The sequence below is a fragment of the Lonchura striata genome, chromosome 1A (assembly GCF_050655825.1).
Source record: "Lonchura striata isolate lonStrDom1 chromosome 1A, ASM5065582v1, whole genome shotgun sequence".
NCBI lineage: Eukaryota > Metazoa > Chordata > Aves > Passeriformes > Estrildidae > Lonchura > Lonchura striata.
This window is the reverse complement of record NC_140741.1, coordinates 43,187,641-43,208,730: the sequence shown is the minus strand read 5'-3', so window position 1 is coordinate 43,208,730 and position 21,090 is coordinate 43,187,641. Positions and strand designations below refer to the sequence as shown.

Genomic DNA, 21,090 nt, shown 5'->3' with positions numbered 1-21,090 from the left:
TGATAGTACTTCTGCTTCTACCACTGTCATAAAGCTGCTGGAAGCAGATCCTGAGAATCTCTATGTGAAATACACATCACAGTGCAAAGAAGACTTCTATTTAAAATTACCCTCTAATCTTTCTGTTCTCTAAGTCTTAGGAAAGGATTTCCCATAAGCAGAGAGCAAGACTCAGAGAAGAAGAGAACTGATGGCTGGATGGCAGGGAGAGAGAGACAGAGTGGACTGCCTGGAGGTGGGAGCATCCCAGACTAGATCCGGATGAAGAAATAAATGATTACTCTGAAACATAACACAGGGTTTATCATGACAGGAGTGAAAGGTTATAAAGACCTAAACTGTTTATTTGTGTGAGAACATAGTGGTCCTTATCATCAATGTGGTGTTGAAAGGAATGACTTACTTCCATTTAGGGGATGCAGAAAAACACAGAGGATAAACTTCAGCACTAGTACCAGTTTAATGGAATAAGATTGGAAAAGAGGATGAATATGGAAATTAGACAGGGATGACACTGTAATAATTTAAGTGTAGCATTTTGCAGCAGCAGTATCATTCAAGGAAAAACAAACACCACTAATCAACATCAGATGTATTGGTATTTTAAAATAGACTTTATTTGATGACAATAAATAAAAAGAAATCTTAATATTCAGAAACTAATTGCAAACATTCTTAGAAAAAATAAAAAAATACACTCTTACATTCTGAATTTTATTGACATACACAGAGTCTAAAACAGTGGTGACAGTCTGTAATTTATGGTGCTTGTTAAGGCAATTAAATGGTCCAAATTCACCCTGACTTAACTAGATCTGTACAAAGTAGGAGAAGGTCTACAAATCAAGTGTAGAAAAAAGGTAAAATGGATTCAGAGTTAAAACAAATGCTGATTTTTTCCTTCAAGCAGATCTTTAATTAAAGTGACAAAGCCTAAAAAAAATTACAAATACTCATATGTTGGCAGCTGGACCCCAGCATTTTGTTCTCATGCCTCTGCAGACCTTCTGGCATGCAAGCAGAGAACATTTCAGCAGCTGGAGGTAGAGGCTTCAGAAACTGCACAGCTTAAATGAAACTAGTAGAATGCAATTATTAGGCACTGTGTTGGTTTCCCTCTTCTTTCTCTGATTCAGAACTCTGCTGTGAATAGCACTGAGCACATGGCAAACTGAACTGAATTCCTGATGTAATGTCCTCTGAAATGAAATGTTACAGCTACATTAGCAAGGAGTATGGCATTTCAGAAGCAAATCACTAGAGCAAAAAGTTAATGTTGGCTAGATGATGCCCATGCAGAGCTCACCACTCTCTTCAGCCCAGCTCTGGTTTCAGCAGACTAAGGGCCTATCAGCAACCATTAAGTGCACATCTAAAAGCTGCCTTCTGGGTCAGTTTGAACCAAAAGGAACTCAGTCCATGTGTGCCCAGACTAACTGTGATGTCTCCCAGAAAATGGAGACAAGTGGAAGACTGGTTTCAAAAGCACATTTGTCATCTGAATAAAAAAAGTTACATGGAAACACACTCAGGGCTAATTAGGATTTTATTGTGGGAGGAGCCCAAGCCATAGGCACATAGGCTTTGCTGATGTAGCAGGTTTTTAAATTGTTATTTTAAAGGCAGGAATATAAACTCTTTATGAGACTGAGGGCTAACTCCCCCTTTAGGAAACGATGCCAACTGATGTAGGAAGAAACAACTTGGAGTATCCCCTGATATCAAATAGAGAGTAAGTCTAGGCACTTCTGAAAATCAGTCTTAAGCTCTGCCACTGCTCACCGAATGCCAATTAGTTTCTTTCCTAGTCTCTTTAACTTTGAAGTGCTTTCTTAAGATGAAATAATTACCTGAAATGGTCCATTTTGTGCAGCATTTCCCCCCTGTATCACAGGATGACTCCTTACCTGCCCCAGCTCTTTAACACCACATCTGGAAGGGTATTTAAGGCACACTGGTGCTGTGATCACTGATGAGGGAATAAAAGTGGTATCTCTCATCTGAACACAAATGCAAATGAGAAAGGTCCAGCTGAAAGCTAAAATCAAAAGCTCCAAGTATTAAAGGAGCTGACTGTCCTTTCTAACCCAACTCATTTTCCACAGGGAAATCCTAAGTACTTCACTAAAATTGTTCCTTGAAGCAGTTTTTTGGGCAAAACTTCGCTTTAACTGAAAGTTTGGTATATTATGCAGTGACAGGACCAGAGGCAGTGGGCAGAAACTGAAACACTTTTTCACTGTTGGAATGACTGAGCAGTGGCACAGGTGGCCCTGAGAGGTTGTGGAGTCTCCATCCCTAGAAATATTCAAAAGAAGAGAAGACCAGCCTGGCTGAACAATGACCTTTGATGGGAACTCATGTAAAAAAGGAGAGCTGATGACCTTTGAAAGAAGGGGCAGACAACTCAGGAAGACTAATGCTATGAGGTTTTGCAGGGAGAAAATTAGAAGGGCCAAAGCCCAACTACAACTTAATCTGGCTACTGCTGCAAAAGACAATGTTTCTATAATCATATTAGCAACAAAAGAAGGGCTAAAGAGACTCTCCATCCTTTATTGGATGTGCTGGAAAACACACAAGAAGGAGGAAAAGGCTGAGGTAAGCAATGCCTTCTTTGCCTCAGTCTTTAGTACTAAGACCAGTTGTTCTCTGAGACCCCAGCCCCCTGAGGTGGGAGACAGGGGTAGAGAGCAGAATGCAGCCCTCATAATGCAAGGGGAAATGGTCAGTGACCTGCTACACCACTTAGACACAAGTCCCTGGGACTGGATGGGTGCTGATCTGCTCACAGCTTGGGCAGACCTACTGCTCACTAGATAAAAAAAATGGCTGGAAGGCCAGCTCAGAGAGTGGTATTTAAAAGACATGTGGATGTGGCACTTAGGGACTTGGTTTAGTTGTGGACTTGGCAGTGTCAGTTTAATGGTTAGACTTGATAATCTTAAAGGTCTTTTCCAGTCTGAATGTTCTTATGATTCTGTAGGGCTTGCTTCAAAAGACAGGCTTGAGTTACACAGCACTCAGTATTCGGGGATTTTGCTGCTAAATTCATAGGTTTAATCCCTTCTGATTATTGACTGGATAAAATGCATCTTCCAAATGCTATTTAATTTCTGTAAATTGACTTCATACTTAAAAAACTATATGAATAATCTGCCTAAAAATTCTGCGTATCTATTGCATTTAAGAAGATTACAAAATTACAAACATAAAGTAATCAGCTGGTTTATGGAGTACAGGCATACTTTTCTTTTTTAAAAAGGTTTTGGTTTTCATGATTTATATAAATTTGTTCATTAAAACTGTTAAAAGAAAAAGCAAGTTATTAATCTGCAGTATCACTGCTTCAGGCACAAAATAGTCCTCCACATACACGCCTAATATGTAATTCTCTAATTCCCAGTTAGAAGCTGGAGCCAAAATAAGTGAGCAGATTGGCAGCCTGATTTGAAGATGACTGATAGCTGTAGCACATGCCTCCACACCTCTGACATCTTCCATATTATTCAAAGCTTCACAGCATGGTTAAGGCCTATTAAATGGTTTATTCCAATCTCCAATTCCAATAGATTCAGAGTCTTGTCAGAATTCACTTTATCACGTAATGTTTTATCAAAATGTTCAGCTGCACATTCGTCCTATGTGAAATCCTCAGGGAAGAGCATGTTCTGGTGTGAGAGAAATGCAAAAGACAGCCCTCCACAAATATTGATTTAGTATGTGAAAAGACTTTTAACACCTATTGCTTTTACAAGTAGGAGACCTTCAAGGCTATGAGCATTTAGCTCAGAATGGGCAAGTAAACTAATGAAAGTACATTGACTGGGGAAAGATATAATACCTGAGTTTTCTACTCACTTGGCATGCTGTAAGGTCAGTTTGTATGCATTGATTTCAAAGGCAATTCTCCTGTTTACACAGAGATTGATGAACAGGATGAGCTTACAGTCCTGTTGCTTCTTGTGATCCAAGTCCATGATTAATTGAAATATCTTGTTATCCATTTAAGTCTCAGTATGCATAGCTAATTCAGAGTAGCAAACAATCATGCTTAGTATGTAAATTCCAATGGCTTAACAGTGGGACTTTGAGTTGTATTTTCTTTCTTTTTCCTTCATGTTTTGGCTTTTCCTCTTTGTTTTATGGCTGAGGTCTGCATTAGCAAGCAATCAAAACTCTTACATTGGATGTGATGATATTGTTACAGCAAATCATTCCAGTTCTTGAGGTTTATTCAAGTCGGACTAGTTATCTAATAGCTGATGCCTAAAAAAAGTAGAAAGCAGCCTAGGTGTTTGGGAATTAATCTGCAACTCTTAAGAGGATAAATAATTTTTGCCTTTTTTTTTTTAATATGTCCTAAAAAGCTGTTTAAAAAAAAGATAACTCTTATCTGTGTTGCAGTGGTTGCATTTGTCCAAGGGAAACAGATAAATGAGCATGTAAAAGTTGCAAGAAACGTTTAGTAAATCCAGAATGCTTGATAGCTATTGGTAATATCTGGGCAGGTATTAGTTGTCCAAGTATTGTTATTCCACATTACAAAGTACTTATTCATCTTTAGGTTGGAAAGTGCTGTCTGCTCCTTTGATGATTTTGTCCATGTTTTTTTTCACACCTTTGAGATCATTCTCGTGTAATAGTTTCTGTGTGAGGTACTTCTCTCGTTTGACCTTGCTCTTGGTCTTCTGTGATACATCAGGAATTACATATGAAATAATAAACTTCACAAAGTATATGACATGCTGGGAAAGGTGAAAATGAAAAAATGTCAGTCAGACTGAACAGAACATTATTACCATTATAAATGAAATGTCACCTTTTGTCTTAAGATTCTGAGCTGATTCAGTGCCAGTATGTAACACTGTAGAAAAAGATTTTAAAAAGATGTGACTAATAAGATAGAATAATTATCTGATAAACAAGAATTTCTGAATTTCCAATCCTGATTTGAGCAAGGACTTCTCTGTCTGCTTTGGGGAAACCCTGGTACCCAGTGCTTCCCTCCTGCATGGAAACACTAGTTACAATTTCCTATAAGATTTTTTAGGTTTGTTCAAATGAGTCTGGGACAATTACTTTTTTCTGATATAGGAAATCTGCTCTAAGCAGTTTCTGATTACTTCAGTAGTCCCTAGATCAGGACCTAAACACATTTTATAATTAAATAATACCCAATATTTGTCTCTCTTCATCTTGGACTGATTCCTGTCTTTTGTAAGCCCAGGCTGTAGCTGCAGAGGAAGGAGCAATTGCTTTTTGATTATCATCTAGAAACTCACTTCTTACAGGGACTGTGTTTGTACACTTCACTCTGCCATGTATTGTACCTGTATTATGTACATGTATTACAAACAGGTATCATGCATATGCATTCAGGAATGCTGTGTGCAAAATTCCCCTAAGCACACGTATTCTGCTTCTGCTACTAAAATTATTCTACAGTTCTTCAGAAAAGAAGCTGCAGATATGTGGGGCAATCCTCAGCTGATGCAATGATTTCAGGGAATTATTTTTCCAATGATGCTATATCTCCCAAGTTCTTGCTCATGCTAGGACACGTCACCAGTTCTGATAGCTGTGCCTGGACTGAATGACTCTGAAGGATTTTCCACAGGGAGGGAAGAGACTAAATAAGCAATGCTCAAACCCCCATACACCGACCTCCATGACAATGATGAAAGCCAACTTGGCTGCAATGACATGCCAGTAGTAAATGTTGTGCTCATATTGGTGCTGGTGACCAGGAGGGTAGCGGAGATCCCGGTATCTGAAAGCAAAGTAGGAAAGTCAGGAGCTGGTCTCTGGCATCTCTGCAGTACAGCACTGTGGCCAGAGGATGGAGCACGACGTGGCCCTGCTTAGTGTGTCCAGGAACTACTGTGATAGGTAAAATCCTATCTGCAAGATAAGCCATATTTGGCTGAAATATCATATTTTTACCATTTTATTAAGAAGTACTGATAAAAATTTTAAGGGGATTTATTTTGAAAACTATCAGCTGGGAGAAAGCCAAATTAAAAAAAAAATTTTCTGAGTAGCACAAACTTATGGGTGAATATTCCACTCCATTCTGCCATTCAAAATAAGCTGGGTTTTCCTATGTTTTTCGTAAGGGATACTGTTAACTGAAATAGATAGCTTAGATATAAAAACAATTGTTTTTGTAAATGAAAAATGACAAATACTTATTTGACACTTGCCTGCATGTTGTTTGGTTCCTGAACCAAGGGGAAAAAGGCTTGCTTGCATTCTTGAAGTCAGATATATTGAAGACAGAAAGTGTGCTGTTTATATACCCCTCCATAGTGTAAGTGCTGTGACTCCCGTAAGGAGGGACCGAAAAGGACCAGTAATAAACCAGACGAGGAATCATGTCAGATGTAAAAGCAATGATCAAAGCCTGCATTTCAGAAAGAGAAGACAAAAAAGCAGAACAGCATTAAAGAAATAAGCTTTAATATGCATCCCTTTGTCATATACTTATCATCTCAAAAGTTAGCATATAAGCTAAAAATAGAAAAGATGTTCTTTTCCCGTCTGTGGTTGTTCGTTCTGTAAATGAGCATGTAGTCTCTCATGGGCACAAAACAATCCCTTTCTGGCATGTGCACTCTGTACAATTTCTAAATTATGCTAGCTCTGCTAGATGCCTTCAAACAGTTATACTATAAAACACTTTTTTCATGTGCATGCAGAGGAGAACAGCAAATGTGCTTCTTATGAGTACTTATGAGATGCTTGAAAAAATTCTCCCTGGTGAAACTAATGGAAACAACAGGAGAGTTCTTCAGTAATAGAAAATTAAATGTCAGCAGGTCCTCTGATGTCTGAGTAAAGGAATTAAATAAATTAGATATATAACTGATCTATCTTTGATCCTAGAAACATCCCACCCTTTCAGAGGTGCCAGCCAGCCCAAATCCATCTTGGTACTTTTTGCCTCTTACTATAGTGTAGTACATGTGGAAAATGCTCTTGATGCCAAGATAATTTTTTTTAGTAGCAGCTGCATAGTGCTGTTTTACATGACGTGACCATTTGTTTTTATCTTGCTCCCAAGAGAGTCCCTGTCCTACTCAGTCTGCTAGTCACAAACTGGGTAGGAAATATGATCTGTGGGTTTGTTGTGGGAAGTTTTTTCTAAACTCATGAACTTCCCAAAACATCCTACTCTGGAGGAGAGATTAACTATGTTTAATCCAATTTCCTCCCCTGCTACTGCAAGTTCAAAAGGTTTCCCTGTGAGGAAGACTTTCCACTGGCAAGATCTGCAGCTGAGTATTTAGCAAGAGGCTGCCCAGCCATCTCATGACAACAGGCGTCTCTGGTGCCCAGCACCTGGGAAGGAATGACCAGCTGCACTCCAGGACTGAAAGAGAAGTGTTTTGTCCCATACCAGGATAAAAATACTCACTTGACAACATGGATGGAAAGAACCAGGGCAGAGACATGGAAGAGAAAGTTGTGAAGTAGGGATCTGATGAGATCAGGGGGAAGGAGGTTTAAGCACAGATGTATAAAAGAAGCAGAAAAAAACTACAGGAAAATCATAGGACAGAGTTAGGGGCAAAGTCAAGCAATAATGGGTAACAAAGAGGAGCACAAAAACTGGTTAATATCTGTTTTTTATTCCCCATCATGCCAGTCTGTAATTCATGAGGTCTGTATTTCCTTATTTTGATGACATGGGACAAAAATGTTCCATTTTTGTGCAGCATTTCCAGTCAGACAGCCCCAGCCTGAGGAGGTATTTGTAACAGTTGCAGAAAAAAGGAACAACAGAGAGGAGAAAAGGTGAAAAAAAAATGTGGATAGCTCTTCTACAGTTCCTTGAACAATGCTTTGGTGGCAGTACTAGCTAAAACAAACTCCTGCATCTGCTCTAGCAGTTGACTTGTGCTCTGTGTGCACTGGCTTGGGCAGTCCTGGCTCCATCCAATGGAAAATGCTGATCTGACTGGGAATTACCACTGGGTCCTTTCCCTGATCTGATTCATCATCTGTTATACAGTGCTGGTGCCAGCACAATGCAAGAGACAGGACCAAGGGGGAAAGACAGCAAGGGGAAAGAGCAGGGAGTTGAAAAGGGGGCAGGACTCGCCCTACCTCAAGTAGCACCACTGCCAAATGATGAATGATATCCTAGTGTCTTACCTTTTGAGTTGGCTTACTTTGAAGCACCTTAGAAACTAAATTGTAGTTAAGATAAAAGTTGCAGAAACAATCCCTCTGAGACTGTGGTCCAAGTTTTTAGTTCTCCAGAATATTGTTACAAGTGAGTTCATCTGAGAGAAAGTTTGGCTGATGAGACATAAAAGGATGGCATCCTAGGTCTAAAACTCATTGAAAATTTTCAAGAATAAGGTGTTTTTCTTGTACTGCACTTTGGCTTAAATCAAATGTAGTTGGCATGCACTTTTAAAAACTGTTTTTAAGCATTACATACCAGTGTGAAATGAAGTGAAAATTATGTGTTGTTTATATTTACATGCTGAGTAGGCGTTTTTGACGACAAGAAGTATGCATGCCTATGTCTTGCAGCTGGCAGGGAGACGACCTCACAGCTAAATTACTCTGTTTTTAACTCTGAAGTAGAGCTAAAAGTAGAGTACAATTAGAGTATTTGTAGTCTGAATTACAAGCATATAAAATTTTTGTTAAATAAACTTTCTTTCTGTTCATTAGCTCATCTAGTCAGACCATTAATTAATTAATATCAACTTAACAATAAGGCAAAAAAAATTCCTTCTCCCTTTGGACCAAATTAGTTTGATGCTGCTTCTTTGTATCAGAAAGATGCTGGAATATGACATTTACAGAGCTTAATACTTGATCTTACTGAATCTTTTTTGCAAGGCCCCTGGTCTCTCATCATCCTAAATCTGAGCCTGATCTCACTCTCCTCCCTCTCTCAGAATGATCTCCAGATGTGCTCCGGAGAGCTTCAAGGACAGAAATATGAGAACTAATCCTACGGCATCCTCTCAAAGGAAAAACTTTTTTCCTCTTGAATTATGGGCTGCATTTCAGGGTATTGCACTGGAGAACTACAAACAAACAGCACATTCTTTGCTTCCCAAGCCTTACTGCACACAGTTTTCCACTTATACCATAACTAATTAAAATCAGTCTTCAAATCAACAACAGATGCAATAGCAAATCCAGTGCCTCACGGCAACTCTTAAAACTGGTAGCTTTGTGCAAAAGTTGCTTGCAAAGCATGTTTCCTAGCAGCTGCTACAAAGGTAACATGCATGAAGGAGAAGATGCACGAAGGGGACCCAAGTACAATCAGCTGTAACAAGTCATGAAGAAGAGAGGAAACACTTTCTGTATACTAAGGTAATATCAAGGCAGGGCTGGTAAAGGAAAGACTGATGACTTGGATCAGTTCCTGGATGTCAAACGAGAAAAGAAACACACTTAAAGGAGGAAAACAGCTTCTAGCATTTGCTCAAGCACATGGCTTTATGGCCCACACTTCATTAGCAATAAATACCAATCTTTTTGAGGTCCTGACAACACGTGCAGTGGGGCTGTTTGAACGTGACAGTCTCTGGAGCTGAGCCCCTCACACGCCAACAGCCCCACGGAGGTGAGTGGCTGATGCCCTGTTTGCACACTGACATCATCTGCACAAAGCAGGGCATGAACACATTCCTAACAGAAGCCTACACATGGCCGAGTCAACGTGAGGTCACCAAAGCCACTGTACTGTACCTTATCACTCTGCCCTGTGATAAGCTACAATATTTTAAAGTAATTTTAAGATACATGTTCAACATCTAGTTTCATATTGGTATTACAAGGTCCAGTTGGATTGACTAGGAAGTACAGCTATCCAATAACATAACATTTGGATCTCCCTGAAAAGAGAAAAAAACAGCAACCTTGTTGAGAAAGCCCATCCCCCAAGGATAGTCTGAGGTGTCATTGTGCCTGTAGAAGAAACCAGTGGTCATTGTTCCTTTAAAAAAGGCCAGCAGCAAGAATTTTCTGTAAGTTAATACATACTAGTTCCTGTTTAAGAATAAGCAATCAAATAATCCACATTGATAAATAACAATAGCTTATTTTTCTTCCCACAATGCAGTCTACAAATAAAATATTAGTGAATTGATACAAAAAAACATTAAAGGTCTGAATTTCATTGTTAGAAATATATTAATAAGAATTTTTTTTCTTAAATATTTTCAAGAAACTCTCTTAAAATTCAGTTTCTTTGTTGCGTAGTTAAAAAAATTAAGTACAACTGAAGAACAGATTAGTGTCCAAATTCTCAGAAAATTCATTCTGATCTGCAATTTTGAGCACATATGTTATTTTTAAGTACACAAGAAAAAAGCTTTTGTTTTAAGAAGATATGCCTTAAGGATCATTTCAGTTGAATTGCCACACACAGCATTCCCACATTTGGATGTAGCACCTGCAGAGAAGGCATTTTATCTTTTGCAGCTGTTGGCACTGTACCTACATTGGTGACCACGGCCAGAATGGCGATGCCCTGCAGGATGGGCTGCCAGGCGCCAATGTCTTGTGCCTTCTGCGGAACCAAGCGCCTGAACTGGGTTGTCAGCTTCCACGCATCCAGCCGGATTTCCAACATGTTGTTAATCAGAGCCAGGAGAGGAGCCAGGGGGAACGATGCCACAAACAGGGTCACAAAGCCAAACTGTATAACTATGAAAGGGAGAGGTTACATGCATTGCTGAGGCTTTCATTTACTGGAGATAAGCAACTGTAAGCATCTACAGTTTATATACTTCAGGTGGGAGAAACAAGAAAGAGTAGCTGGGTTCCCAGCAAATCTTTTGGATGAGAAAATAGTAGCACAACAGTATGGAAAAACCTTCTAGGTGAAGGGGACAGGAAAATATTACAAATCACAACACAGCATGAGGAACTCTTCTGGGTATTCAAATAGGAATTTCTTTCTGACATCTTTTTCATGAAGACCTGGTAATCTCATGACTATCTGTCTCCATACTGAACTGGAAGGCCTAGACCAATAATCATCTTACTGGTGTCTGGGTACTGCCTTAAGCACACTGGCAATGTTGTCACAGAATGGATGGTGGCAGCAAACCAGCCATGGCCTGCCAGCTCCCAAGTTACCAGCAATGAGTCCTGGTGACTGCAGACCTCCAGCAGAGCAGTTGACTCAGGGCTCTGCTATGCAGCACCAGAACATGACAGGGGTCTGCCTTCCGAATGCATTTCTCACAGGATTAGGCGAGGAAGCAGAAGTACTCCTCCTTGTACAATCACATGCTGCTTCCTAGTTATAAAATGGATTAAGCCTTAGCTGCTTAATAAAAGCTTGTAAAACCATCTGTAATGGCTCAATCAAAACTTGTCTCAGAAAACATTGATGTCACCTCTGTCCACCATATTAAGCATTGCTTGTGTGAAGATTTTCTTTAGACCATGTTTGTATCCAGCAGCGGTAGTGAATCCAGATGAAACTGTTCCTTACCCATTTCAAGATACTCATAAAATAGTCCAAGTTTTCCAATGGGTTGGAGTTGGTAGTCATGTTCCCAACGTGGAACAACCTTTTCTGATCTAGCAGCTGCAGAATATCTTCCAATTAGATTCTTGACCAAACTATCAGACCGGGAGAAAAAGAACACTAATGTTGATAAAGAAACCTAAAAAGTCCAGTAAATGCAAAAAAAAATTTGGCATCTCTGATGTTACATTTCTGCTGTAGGTTTAAATGCAACTTTTGTTGCCTTAACCTTAAAGTAGGTTTTTACAAGCTATAAATAAGAGCATAAAAGGGCAATATACCAGAATAATAGTAATTTATATCTACGAAATGAGTTAAAATAGTAATTTGTACATGACTTTTAAAACTCCAATGTATAACAACAAAGCATTCCAATCAATATTAAGCAAGTCTTAAGTTTAATATTGTCATAGCTTCTACTACCCCTCAGTTTTGAATATTCAACCTGAAACACATCGAGTTTGACTTGCAAAGGAAGGAAGAATTTCTGATTAGAATTAAAATAATTTAAAACAACAGAGACAGGAGCCCAGACTACCAGACCAAAAAAGACTCTGAGGACAAGTCTTATTCTTTCAGAATACAATATGCACTTACCAAACTGAGTGACCAAATGCCTGAAGACATCAAGCAAAACACTATTTTTCAGCAATGAAAGAGAAAATTACTTAATGGTTTGAACTTACGGAAGAAGCACTTCTTGAATGTTGTTCCAGATAGCTTTTCCTCCCACTATGATGGCAAGCTGGGTTGTGAGCTCGAGGAGACATCCACCTGGATCACACTGAATATTGGGAGAGACAGGAAAATTATTTTGAAGTTGGTAACTTTTCAGGCATGAATGAAGCATTTAAAATCATGCATGCCTGGTTTATTATAACAACATTACTGAAGCAATTGAAGAAGACTGCCCAGGCAAACCCTTCCAGTAAGGTATGCAAAAGCCAAATCCAGGCCACATAAGGTGGGTTGGCAGAATACCAGTGAAAGAGTGAAATACCAGGTGAAGTCATGCAGCTCTGTGCTATCAAATAGGAATGCTTCTACTGATATGCTCTCCTTTCTATGTGCCCAGTCACAGATTGTAGGACCATGGTAAAATACACTTTACTGGATATGTGTAATACATTTCTAAGACAAATTGGTCTTGTGCCATGCTCTTTTATGCCTGGTACTTACTAGGCAGTACCTAGTAAGGAGGTAATTACCTTGAGAGGCAATAACTTTTAAACCCTCATGTTAAATATGTACAATTATGTTTTATTTTAGACACTCCTAACTGCAGCACAATACCCAGACTAATTATACATTCTACATTCTTACCTCTTCATTGCGATATTTTCCTAGCCAATAAACTGGACTTCCAGGGTGACCTACAAATTTACCCTTAAAGAAGGCTATGTAGAAGCATGAAGAATAGTAGTTGACAAACTGGAACAAGAACATCTTTGTGGTCAGACTGTTTTCATAATCAGTCTGTGTCCTTGGAAGTTCTGCAATGAAAGAAAAGTAAATAAATGAAAAAAACCCCAACCCAACCTGCAAGTAACCTACAAGCCGTTCTAGAGCCTCAGCTGTAAAATATTTGTATGCCTCATATTCCCTTATATGACTGAGAACATTATCATTTAAATTGTACCTAATCCCCATGTATACTGTAACAATTATATAATTCTAAAACTGTATGGGTTGTTAAAAGAAAAAAACTTGTTCCCTAACAATAAAGAAAGAGAAGGAGCAGAAATTCTAATAACTCAGGGGAAGAAAAAGCATCCAAAGGCAGCAGACTCGACAAAGATACAAATGTAACACTCTGAACTGATGAAACAGTACTAAGTGAAAACACCACGCTACTTCATGCATCTAAAGTAAAATAGCTACTTTAATGTTGATGGCCTGGATATAGAGAATAATATTATTTGTGACTGTTTATCTGTTTAACAACATCAGAGTGGTATGTAGCTTTGGAATGGTGATCTTAGTTCACTTATTTATGAGAAAATAGCTGTTTTCCCCACAAACAAAAGCTAATATAATTGAATGTGTTATGCCTTACTGATCTGTTTTCATAAAGCTTGGTTGTTGTAATAATTTTTTTGCTTTGTATATTTCACAAGCACAAAACTGTAAACAATTGATCTTTCATGCTGGCTATGTAAGGTCTTTTCAGGCTTACAAAGAGCTAAATATCATATTTCTTTGATATTGAGAAAATCTATATTGGGAAATTTCTAGGTGGTATTGTGTGATTTTTGTGGGAAAATTCTGAAAGATTTGGTTCAGGTGTTCATTTACTGTAATACCTACTACACATATAAATGCTAATATTTCTATCTATTTTACCCCACGTTTCCATCTGAGGTACAGCAGCAGCATACCAAAGTCAGTGATCAGGATTGCCACTTTTTCATAGACGATGTTGAGAATCATAATGACAACAAAGCTGATGAGGGAAGCTGTTACTGACGTGGCCATCTGCGGAGTCAGATACTTGCGGATTGCCTCTGTTCCACTGATGTGCTGTGACAACTTTGCAGAGAACACCAGGAAAACTGAGAGCCTGTAGACAATGATTCCAACAACTGAAGCAATAATCAAAAGGATCTGCCAAAGGGAATGCAAGAAAGATGTTCATGTTCAACCACTGGCGTTAGGAAAAGTGAGTTCAAAACACTTTTTATGATAGGCAAAAGGAAAGCAATTTTGTGCTTGTCATTCTATTTCAAGAGGATGATCAAATAAGATACAAAGCAATATATAGAGAATCCATAAAAGAAGCATTTTTTTTCATGTAGCATAGTAAATCTGCAGCAGAGAAAAGAGATGGTCTGTTTAATGACTAATAACAAGGGTTTTTACTGATGTAAGCCAATATAACAAGAAGTGTAATCAAATCTTGCACCTCGAGGCATGTGATGGGAGAAGACTCTTTGTATTGGACAACTGGCAGTATGGCAAATGTACAAGCACGTCTATATTGATTTTGGAGGGGGCTGCACCTTCTCTTCCACATGATACTATTACAGACTACAGACCCCTCAAAGGAATAGATAAAAATTAAGCCAAGTCCTATAGTCTGCAGGAGTTGCAATAATGATCCAGATACCCCATCTTGCTTGCCAACTGCTCTTTTTGCTTCTCTTCCTGCTTTTTTTTTTTTGCTAGTTCTCTAACTACTATTCAGTTTACGGTCCACAGGGTATGTATATTTTTTTCACTATCTGAGCAAATTGCCATGAACTACCTTCCCTGGCCCCACACACAGTAACACAAGTGACAAACTCAGAACAAATCTCTTTTCTCCAACATGAAGTCTGGCCTATTTAAATCCAACTGCAAATCGGTATTCTTTCCTTTGTATTTCAAATGTATCAATGCTGAGGCTTTCCTGAGCTGCCAGACACCACTCTATCTCCTATCTGCATCCTATCATTAAGAATGAGGTCTTTTCCAGCTGCTATTTGTGCTACAGATGAGGACTTGCAGCATGCTAAAACACAGAGCTTTTCAAGGAAATCTCTTTGGGCCGGCTCATTGTGTTATATATTGTGTCATGGCTGACTGGACTGCTTTCAAGGCTTAGTTTTAATTAAAGTAGCAGCACTGGAAGATTAAAGAGACCTAGCCTTGCTCTGTTAAGTGAAACACAAAACTTGAAAGAGGTCATGGACTGTGAGACACAATATGGAGGAGCACAGCTGGAACAAATCAGACAGAAACTAGAAGGGAGGAGAGCATATAAACCGAAGTCTTCCCCTTACTGCCCCTCTAAAAGCAAAGGCATTTGTCTTAAAATAATGAGGGAAAAACCAATGGACTACCTTCACAAGCATAACTCACAAGCTACAGCTGCAGGATATTTTGATGCTAATGACTACTGGGTGACCACAGCTACCTTCTCCAAGTGGGTCCATATCTTATGGGCTTGATTTATGCATGAGATGGAAATCCAACTGAACCTGTTCCATTCTCATTTTTTGTTCAGTTCAGGAGGACAATTTTTTAGACAGCTACTTGAAAAGTGAATTTATGAGGGGAAAGAAAGAGAAGAACTTTACCCAAAAGAAGATGGCACTTGTACAGAAAGTCATCCGTACACACTTCCCACATGCAGTGTATGGCACATATTCTTCTTGCTGTAAAACAGATCAAGAAAGCACAAAATCTTCTTTCATATTTTTTTGGTATGCTCTAATTAAACTCTTATACTGAGGGCAGAAAAAAAGGAAAAAAGTACCTTGTTTTGTTTCCTAGAAACTCAACATTTATTCATGACTTCAGAAGTCTTGCCTGATTACAGGTATCTTTTTTGCTGTCCCTTCTAAGATAAAAATGACTTCCATAGAAGTAGAGGGTCCTCAGCTCTTATTGACTTCAGCCACTGCAGGGTGCATAGTCCTTTTGAATGGACCCATCCTTCTTGGCTGATCATGGCATCCAAGGTCATTATCTTTCAAACTTCAATGGCTAAATTTAGCAGGCACTAAAATTTTGGTCCTTGATCTCTGTATTTCTCAATGTATTCCATATGAACAATGGGATGGCTTCCCCAAGGAAAATGACTTTTACAATGTGGTATTGTGAAAATTCACTGAGTCTTTAAAGAATCTCTAAGGATCAAAATAAAATACTTTAGCATATTCTTCACTCTTTGAACTGTCTGAAAGGAACTTTCTAGCTATGACTTTACATATTCAAGGTGGCATAGGTTTATAAGCTTTTAAACAGTATGAGTATTTTGATAGTACAAGATATTAAAAAGAAGATCTATATAGGATAGTTTCAACTATGGCAGTTCATTTAGAAACTTGTCAAGTGCCCTCTAATAAACATTAGTATAATGTGGATGGAATGTGAAAGCAGTGCAAATGATTAGACAAAAGACAGAGTAATCTACTGACAGAGAATAATAAAAAGTGAAACTGAACTTGAGTAAGCAAGCCACTGAAGCGAAAGCTACTCAAATGTATAATAAATAGAAATATAGGCTAAGATACTCATAAATATGAATCCTCTGTCATTGAAATTAAGTTATCCTTGTCTCTGCAAGTTTGTTGTTATCAATCATAATTTCATCCATATGCACTTAGCAACAATAGCTATTTACAGGTGTTTCAAACGGAAACATCTTTGGTTAAAAAACATTCCTGGCATCTCATATAATAATGCATTGTTTCCCTCTATTCACCTTTTTTTCCTAGGTAAAGATAGCATCACCAAGATCTGTGATCTTGGCCTCTGGCAGAAACAATAATTTCTTGGGGGATTTAATAAAGTAGACTTAGTCTTCTAAGCTGGGGATGATGCCTACTTCTTTTTATTTAAAACAGAGGAACCTCAGCAGCACAATGTCCTCAAACATGCAACTACTTTAAAGTGCTTTCAGTTAGATATCAATTCCCTCTCCCTGCATCTGTACTTTATCAAGTCAATGCTTTCAGGCCAGCTTATCAATTTGAGGCACTGCTGATTTATAAAGCTCCAGTCCTGATTCACCATTTTTCATAGTATCTGCTCACAGCATGTGAGCAGTGTCTGCCTACAGCAGTGGGCATACATGTGTCTGCCTACAGCAGTAACCATCACCAGTTGTCAAAATATTCCTTACCTGTGTGATTTCATTCATCACTACATGAGTGCAGCGAGCTTCGTATTCTGGGCGAACTTGCTCTTCTTGCTCCAAGTACTCAACCGTGTCCCATTCATACTCCAGTTCAGCCTGCCGTCGCTTCCAAAACTCCAAAAAAAAAGTAACTATCCAAATGATAGACAAAATTAGTAATACCACATGAGTACTGGATACTGCTTGCCCCCTCTGGGGTATAACACATGGCTCAGTATTCCATAGAGCTTTTCACAGACATGGAATAAAACCTTTATTAGCTAATGCAATGGCAAAAACAACTGGATCTACTCCATTATGCAATTATGATTTTGGATGAATATGTACTTTAATATGAGAAACCTAAGGTAAATGGTAGTGCAACCACATGCTAAAGAATGTATATACTTTATCTATATATTTTCTTTCTGCCTAAGGCCAAAATATGAACATTTTGGATTTTATATACAGACTGCTTTGAAAAAGTTTAACATGGGATACTTAAGAAACTAAATTGAATAGGTGAAGACAAAATGCTAGAAAGTGCAGACTTCTAGAAAATTAAACTCAGTATGCTAAAAAAAGTCAGAGGAAAGAGCTAATGCTCATTCACACTGCAATTTTTGTGTTGACAAGTTATCAATTTGCAGACTACAAACACAGTGTTTTTTTCAATCTGCTTAAAAACAGCTGTCTTTTCTCCTCTGCTAGCACAAACCTGAAGCGACTGCAGCTCTTTTGTACAGTATGTGCTGGCTGGGCCAGCCATTTCCCTGGACAGTGCTCCTGCAGCCTGAAATGCTGAGGGATCAGGTACACAGATGCCTAAGAGGTAATGATTAAACATGAATCCAGACAAACTCATTACCTGGTCCCAAAACATTATGCAGGCAGATCTGGCATCAGAGGCAATGACAAACCCAGATGGGAAGGCTGGGAGGAGCTCAGGATGCTGGGTGTTAGTATCTTGCTCCCTGGCACACACCTGGATGCTTCATTCTTGAAGAGGGTGCAGTCTGAGATTAGATGAGTGGTGTGGCTCTGCAGCGCTATTTCCAGGAGGAGTAGTATCCAATCACTGCACTCTCATTGCTCTCATTGTCTGAGAGTAATTAACCCTACAACTGGGTTTTTTTTCCCTAGTTTGGCCCCTCATTCTGGATGATGAAACCTCAGTGGCATGCAGTTACAAGTCCAAACATTGAAGGTTATGCCTAAAATCAGGTGTGGTTGAAAAGTCCCAAACTGAGACATTTAAAAGCCAGGAAACTCCATGGGTTGAGCTATGAGATGACCTTGGCATCTGCAAATGCAAAACTCCAGAAAACCTTGCTCCCCTGATTACTTGGGGGCTGCTTTCACAAGGATTTCTCCACTCCTTCACACTTAAAAGCAGCAAGAACATTGCAAGCAGGGGACCAGAGGCTCTCATCTGCTTTCTCCTGCAGAGCAAGAAGATTAGTCTTCCATAAACCTTTAATTGCTGCCCAGCCCAAATCACAGGAATCTACAGGCTAGACTGATTTGTTCCAGCTGCAAATTCAGCTGCTGCTGGAGAGCCCAGAAGTTTAGGGACTCCTGTGATGAAAGCCTCACGTGCTAGCTGTGACAGAAGGGCACATAGCACAGGGACAACTTTCCCAGCCCCCTATTAGCTGTGCTGTGTCTTTCAGAGCAGGAAAGGAGCTCCTCCTAGATTTAACATTTTCCTTTTATTTTGAAGCAAGATTGTTTCAACAGTGGAAACAAATGACATTTCAGAATCAGGAGATCAAATAAGTCATTTCATGCCATATTGAATGGTGTCCCCTTTTGTGTGTCCCTCAACACTGCCCTTCAGGCTGGCCCAGGAATTCTGCCTCTGAAGCTGTGTCACCAAGATCTGAGAAGTGCCTCCATTAGAGAACATATCTTGGTTTTACTGACCTTGCTCAGGGAGGGGATCCAGGAATGGGAGCAAGTGAAGTGGAAGCTGCCTCTTGTTCCTGACCTTTGCCAATCTAGTCTTACCAGCAAAGGGAGAATTAATGTATAAAAAGGGCTAACTCCTGAGGCCAAATTCCCATGGTGTTTCATGGTGCTTTAAGATTTTTTAAGGAATACACACAAGAAAATATGCACTTATTTGAAGTGTATTGATGATAATGATGCAATAATATGTCTAAGAGTCTAGTATTAATTTTAATTGTTTTGGACAAGGGGGGGGGGGTCCTAAAAAAATAATAGAGCAAGATGAAAATTACAGCTGGAATTACAACAGGATCGGGGTCATTTGGACTCAGTACAATTTTGGTTGAATTTCTGTAATATAATTCACCTCTTTATATAGTGGACTTACAATAAGAATACTAATAGACCTTACAGCCATTTCTATAACCATGAAGCTTAACTTTGTAATTATTGCTCCTGGAACCATTCTTCAAAACAGGAAGCACAATCTTAATTAAAAACCAAATTGCCAATTAATTAACTCTTGACATGATGGGAGAAGATTACAATAGTATCAAACTTCTAATAACTTTTAATTTAGTGAATTCCCTGCTGGTATTTCAGCATATGTTTTGGAAAAATAACTTCTTTTTGAAGTTATACATTTCATCTTACATTTCTTTACAAGCAAGAGTTATTTTGAAGCACTTTAGATCATCATAAGGAAATAAAAATACAGTATGTTTTACAAAGAAAGCAAATTTTGCATTCTTGTCAGCCTATATATAAATTCAAAATATTACATGAGACATTCCCTATAGCATTCTCATATAGGTATGCAGACCTAACATGGAACTTCCATAATTACTGGATGAGACACTGCAATAAAAGCCAATTAACAAAGCTGCTAATATGAATAAAGTAAATGGTTTCTAGGAAAATAAACCTTGCCTAATCCCTTGAATATAGCACCAAGTGTTTTCCCGTGTGGGAAACATCCTAGCTTCATATACATTTTCTCTGCTAAAAGATAAACCAAGTGCTTGTAACCTACTATGCTTTTTACAATCTGCTTCTTAAATAAAGACAGAAGGAAAAAATTCCTGGGAAATATAACAAATTATTATTTTTAAATTGCATTGTGCAGTTACATAGCTGTTAATAGCATAAGCATATCCACAAATCTTTGGGGAAAAAACCCAGCTCCTCTGACAGATACACTTAAGCATGTGGCTGACTCCTGCTGGATGAACATGTGGCAATCTTAACCACCTCCCTCAGACTTTTCTTCAAGTCACCAAAACAGAACAGATACTGAAGACTAATTTTTAAGACTACAATTTTTTGTTTGCTTATGGTGAGTTCCTGTGAATGTGCTTGTTTTCTGTTGAACTACTTTCCAGTGAATTCCTAAATCCTAGCAGATTAAGTCAGTGCAAATTTATCCATGTTTTCTTGGCTGATGCTGGAGGTTTGGCCAAAATTAGATAAGAAACCACAGTTGTTGAAATTGACTTACCCCATATTCCCATAAATACTGCAAACACCAGTGTTCCATAGCTATCAAATATACAGAGTTTCTGGAAAAGTGGAAAAGAAAAAAAGTCTTAAAATATAACCGACCATTTTTATTCTTCTACACCAACCCAGAAGAGAACTCAGAAGCTGCTTACTGAAAATGTTGATTTTCAGTTTTTGTGTCATAAATAACCCCTGTGGATAGTGCTTCCTCAATTTCTGTCCATGCACACCACTCTCCAGTAAATCAAGGAAATGAAATGCAAAGTTCAGAATTAAAAATAAAAGCCATATATGCATTATGAGGGATAGTAAAATGGTGTGCTATCAAACTTCCTTCCATCTGTTGCTTACTAAGAGGAAGAACAGTACTTCTGGTCTGGGAACTCAGGACAGAATTATGGATTTTTAGTACAGCCACTAAGGCCATGGGCACACCTGGTTCTCATAAGCAGGATAAGAAATAAGTTAGTTAGTAAAACCACACTCTGATGAAATACCTCTGTGGTCACTATCTCCCTTT

The 21,090-nt window shown here is 38.7% G+C and overlaps 1 protein-coding gene and 1 long non-coding RNA gene across 5 annotated transcripts in view; one reads left to right on the top strand and one right to left on the bottom strand.

The window, feature by feature from the left end:
* Positions 1-21,090, top strand: part of LOC110479858 (uncharacterized) — a 135,395-nt gene that overhangs the window by 79,191 nt on the left and 35,114 nt on the right. For both annotated transcript variants that reach the window (XR_014952318.1, XR_014952317.1), the window contains exon 5: positions 135-21,090. This exon is cut by the window's right edge and continues 35,114 nt beyond it. This is a non-coding gene — a long non-coding RNA (uncharacterized LOC110479858). The remainder of the gene's footprint in view (positions 1-134) is intronic.
* Positions 596-21,090, bottom strand: part of ANO6 (anoctamin 6) — a 70,119-nt gene continuing 49,624 nt past the window's right edge. For all 3 annotated transcript variants that reach the window (XM_021547411.3, XM_085570256.1, XM_077783485.2), the window contains 11 exons: positions 20,569-20,629; positions 17,127-17,272; positions 15,577-15,654; positions 13,897-14,122; positions 12,842-13,011; positions 12,205-12,302; positions 11,483-11,613; positions 10,481-10,686; positions 6,207-6,406; positions 5,668-5,773; positions 596-4,748 (listed from right to left, as the gene is read on the bottom strand). In XM_021547411.3, coding sequence (XP_021403086.3) covers positions 4,554-4,748; positions 5,668-5,773; positions 6,207-6,406; positions 10,481-10,686; positions 11,483-11,613; positions 12,205-12,302; positions 12,842-13,011; positions 13,897-14,122; positions 15,577-15,654; positions 17,127-17,272; positions 20,569-20,629 — 1,617 coding nt within the window. In that variant the 3' untranslated portion in view covers positions 596-4,553. The remainder of the gene's footprint in view (positions 4,749-5,667; positions 5,774-6,206; positions 6,407-10,480; positions 10,687-11,482; positions 11,614-12,204; positions 12,303-12,841; positions 13,012-13,896; positions 14,123-15,576; positions 15,655-17,126; positions 17,273-20,568; positions 20,630-21,090) is intronic.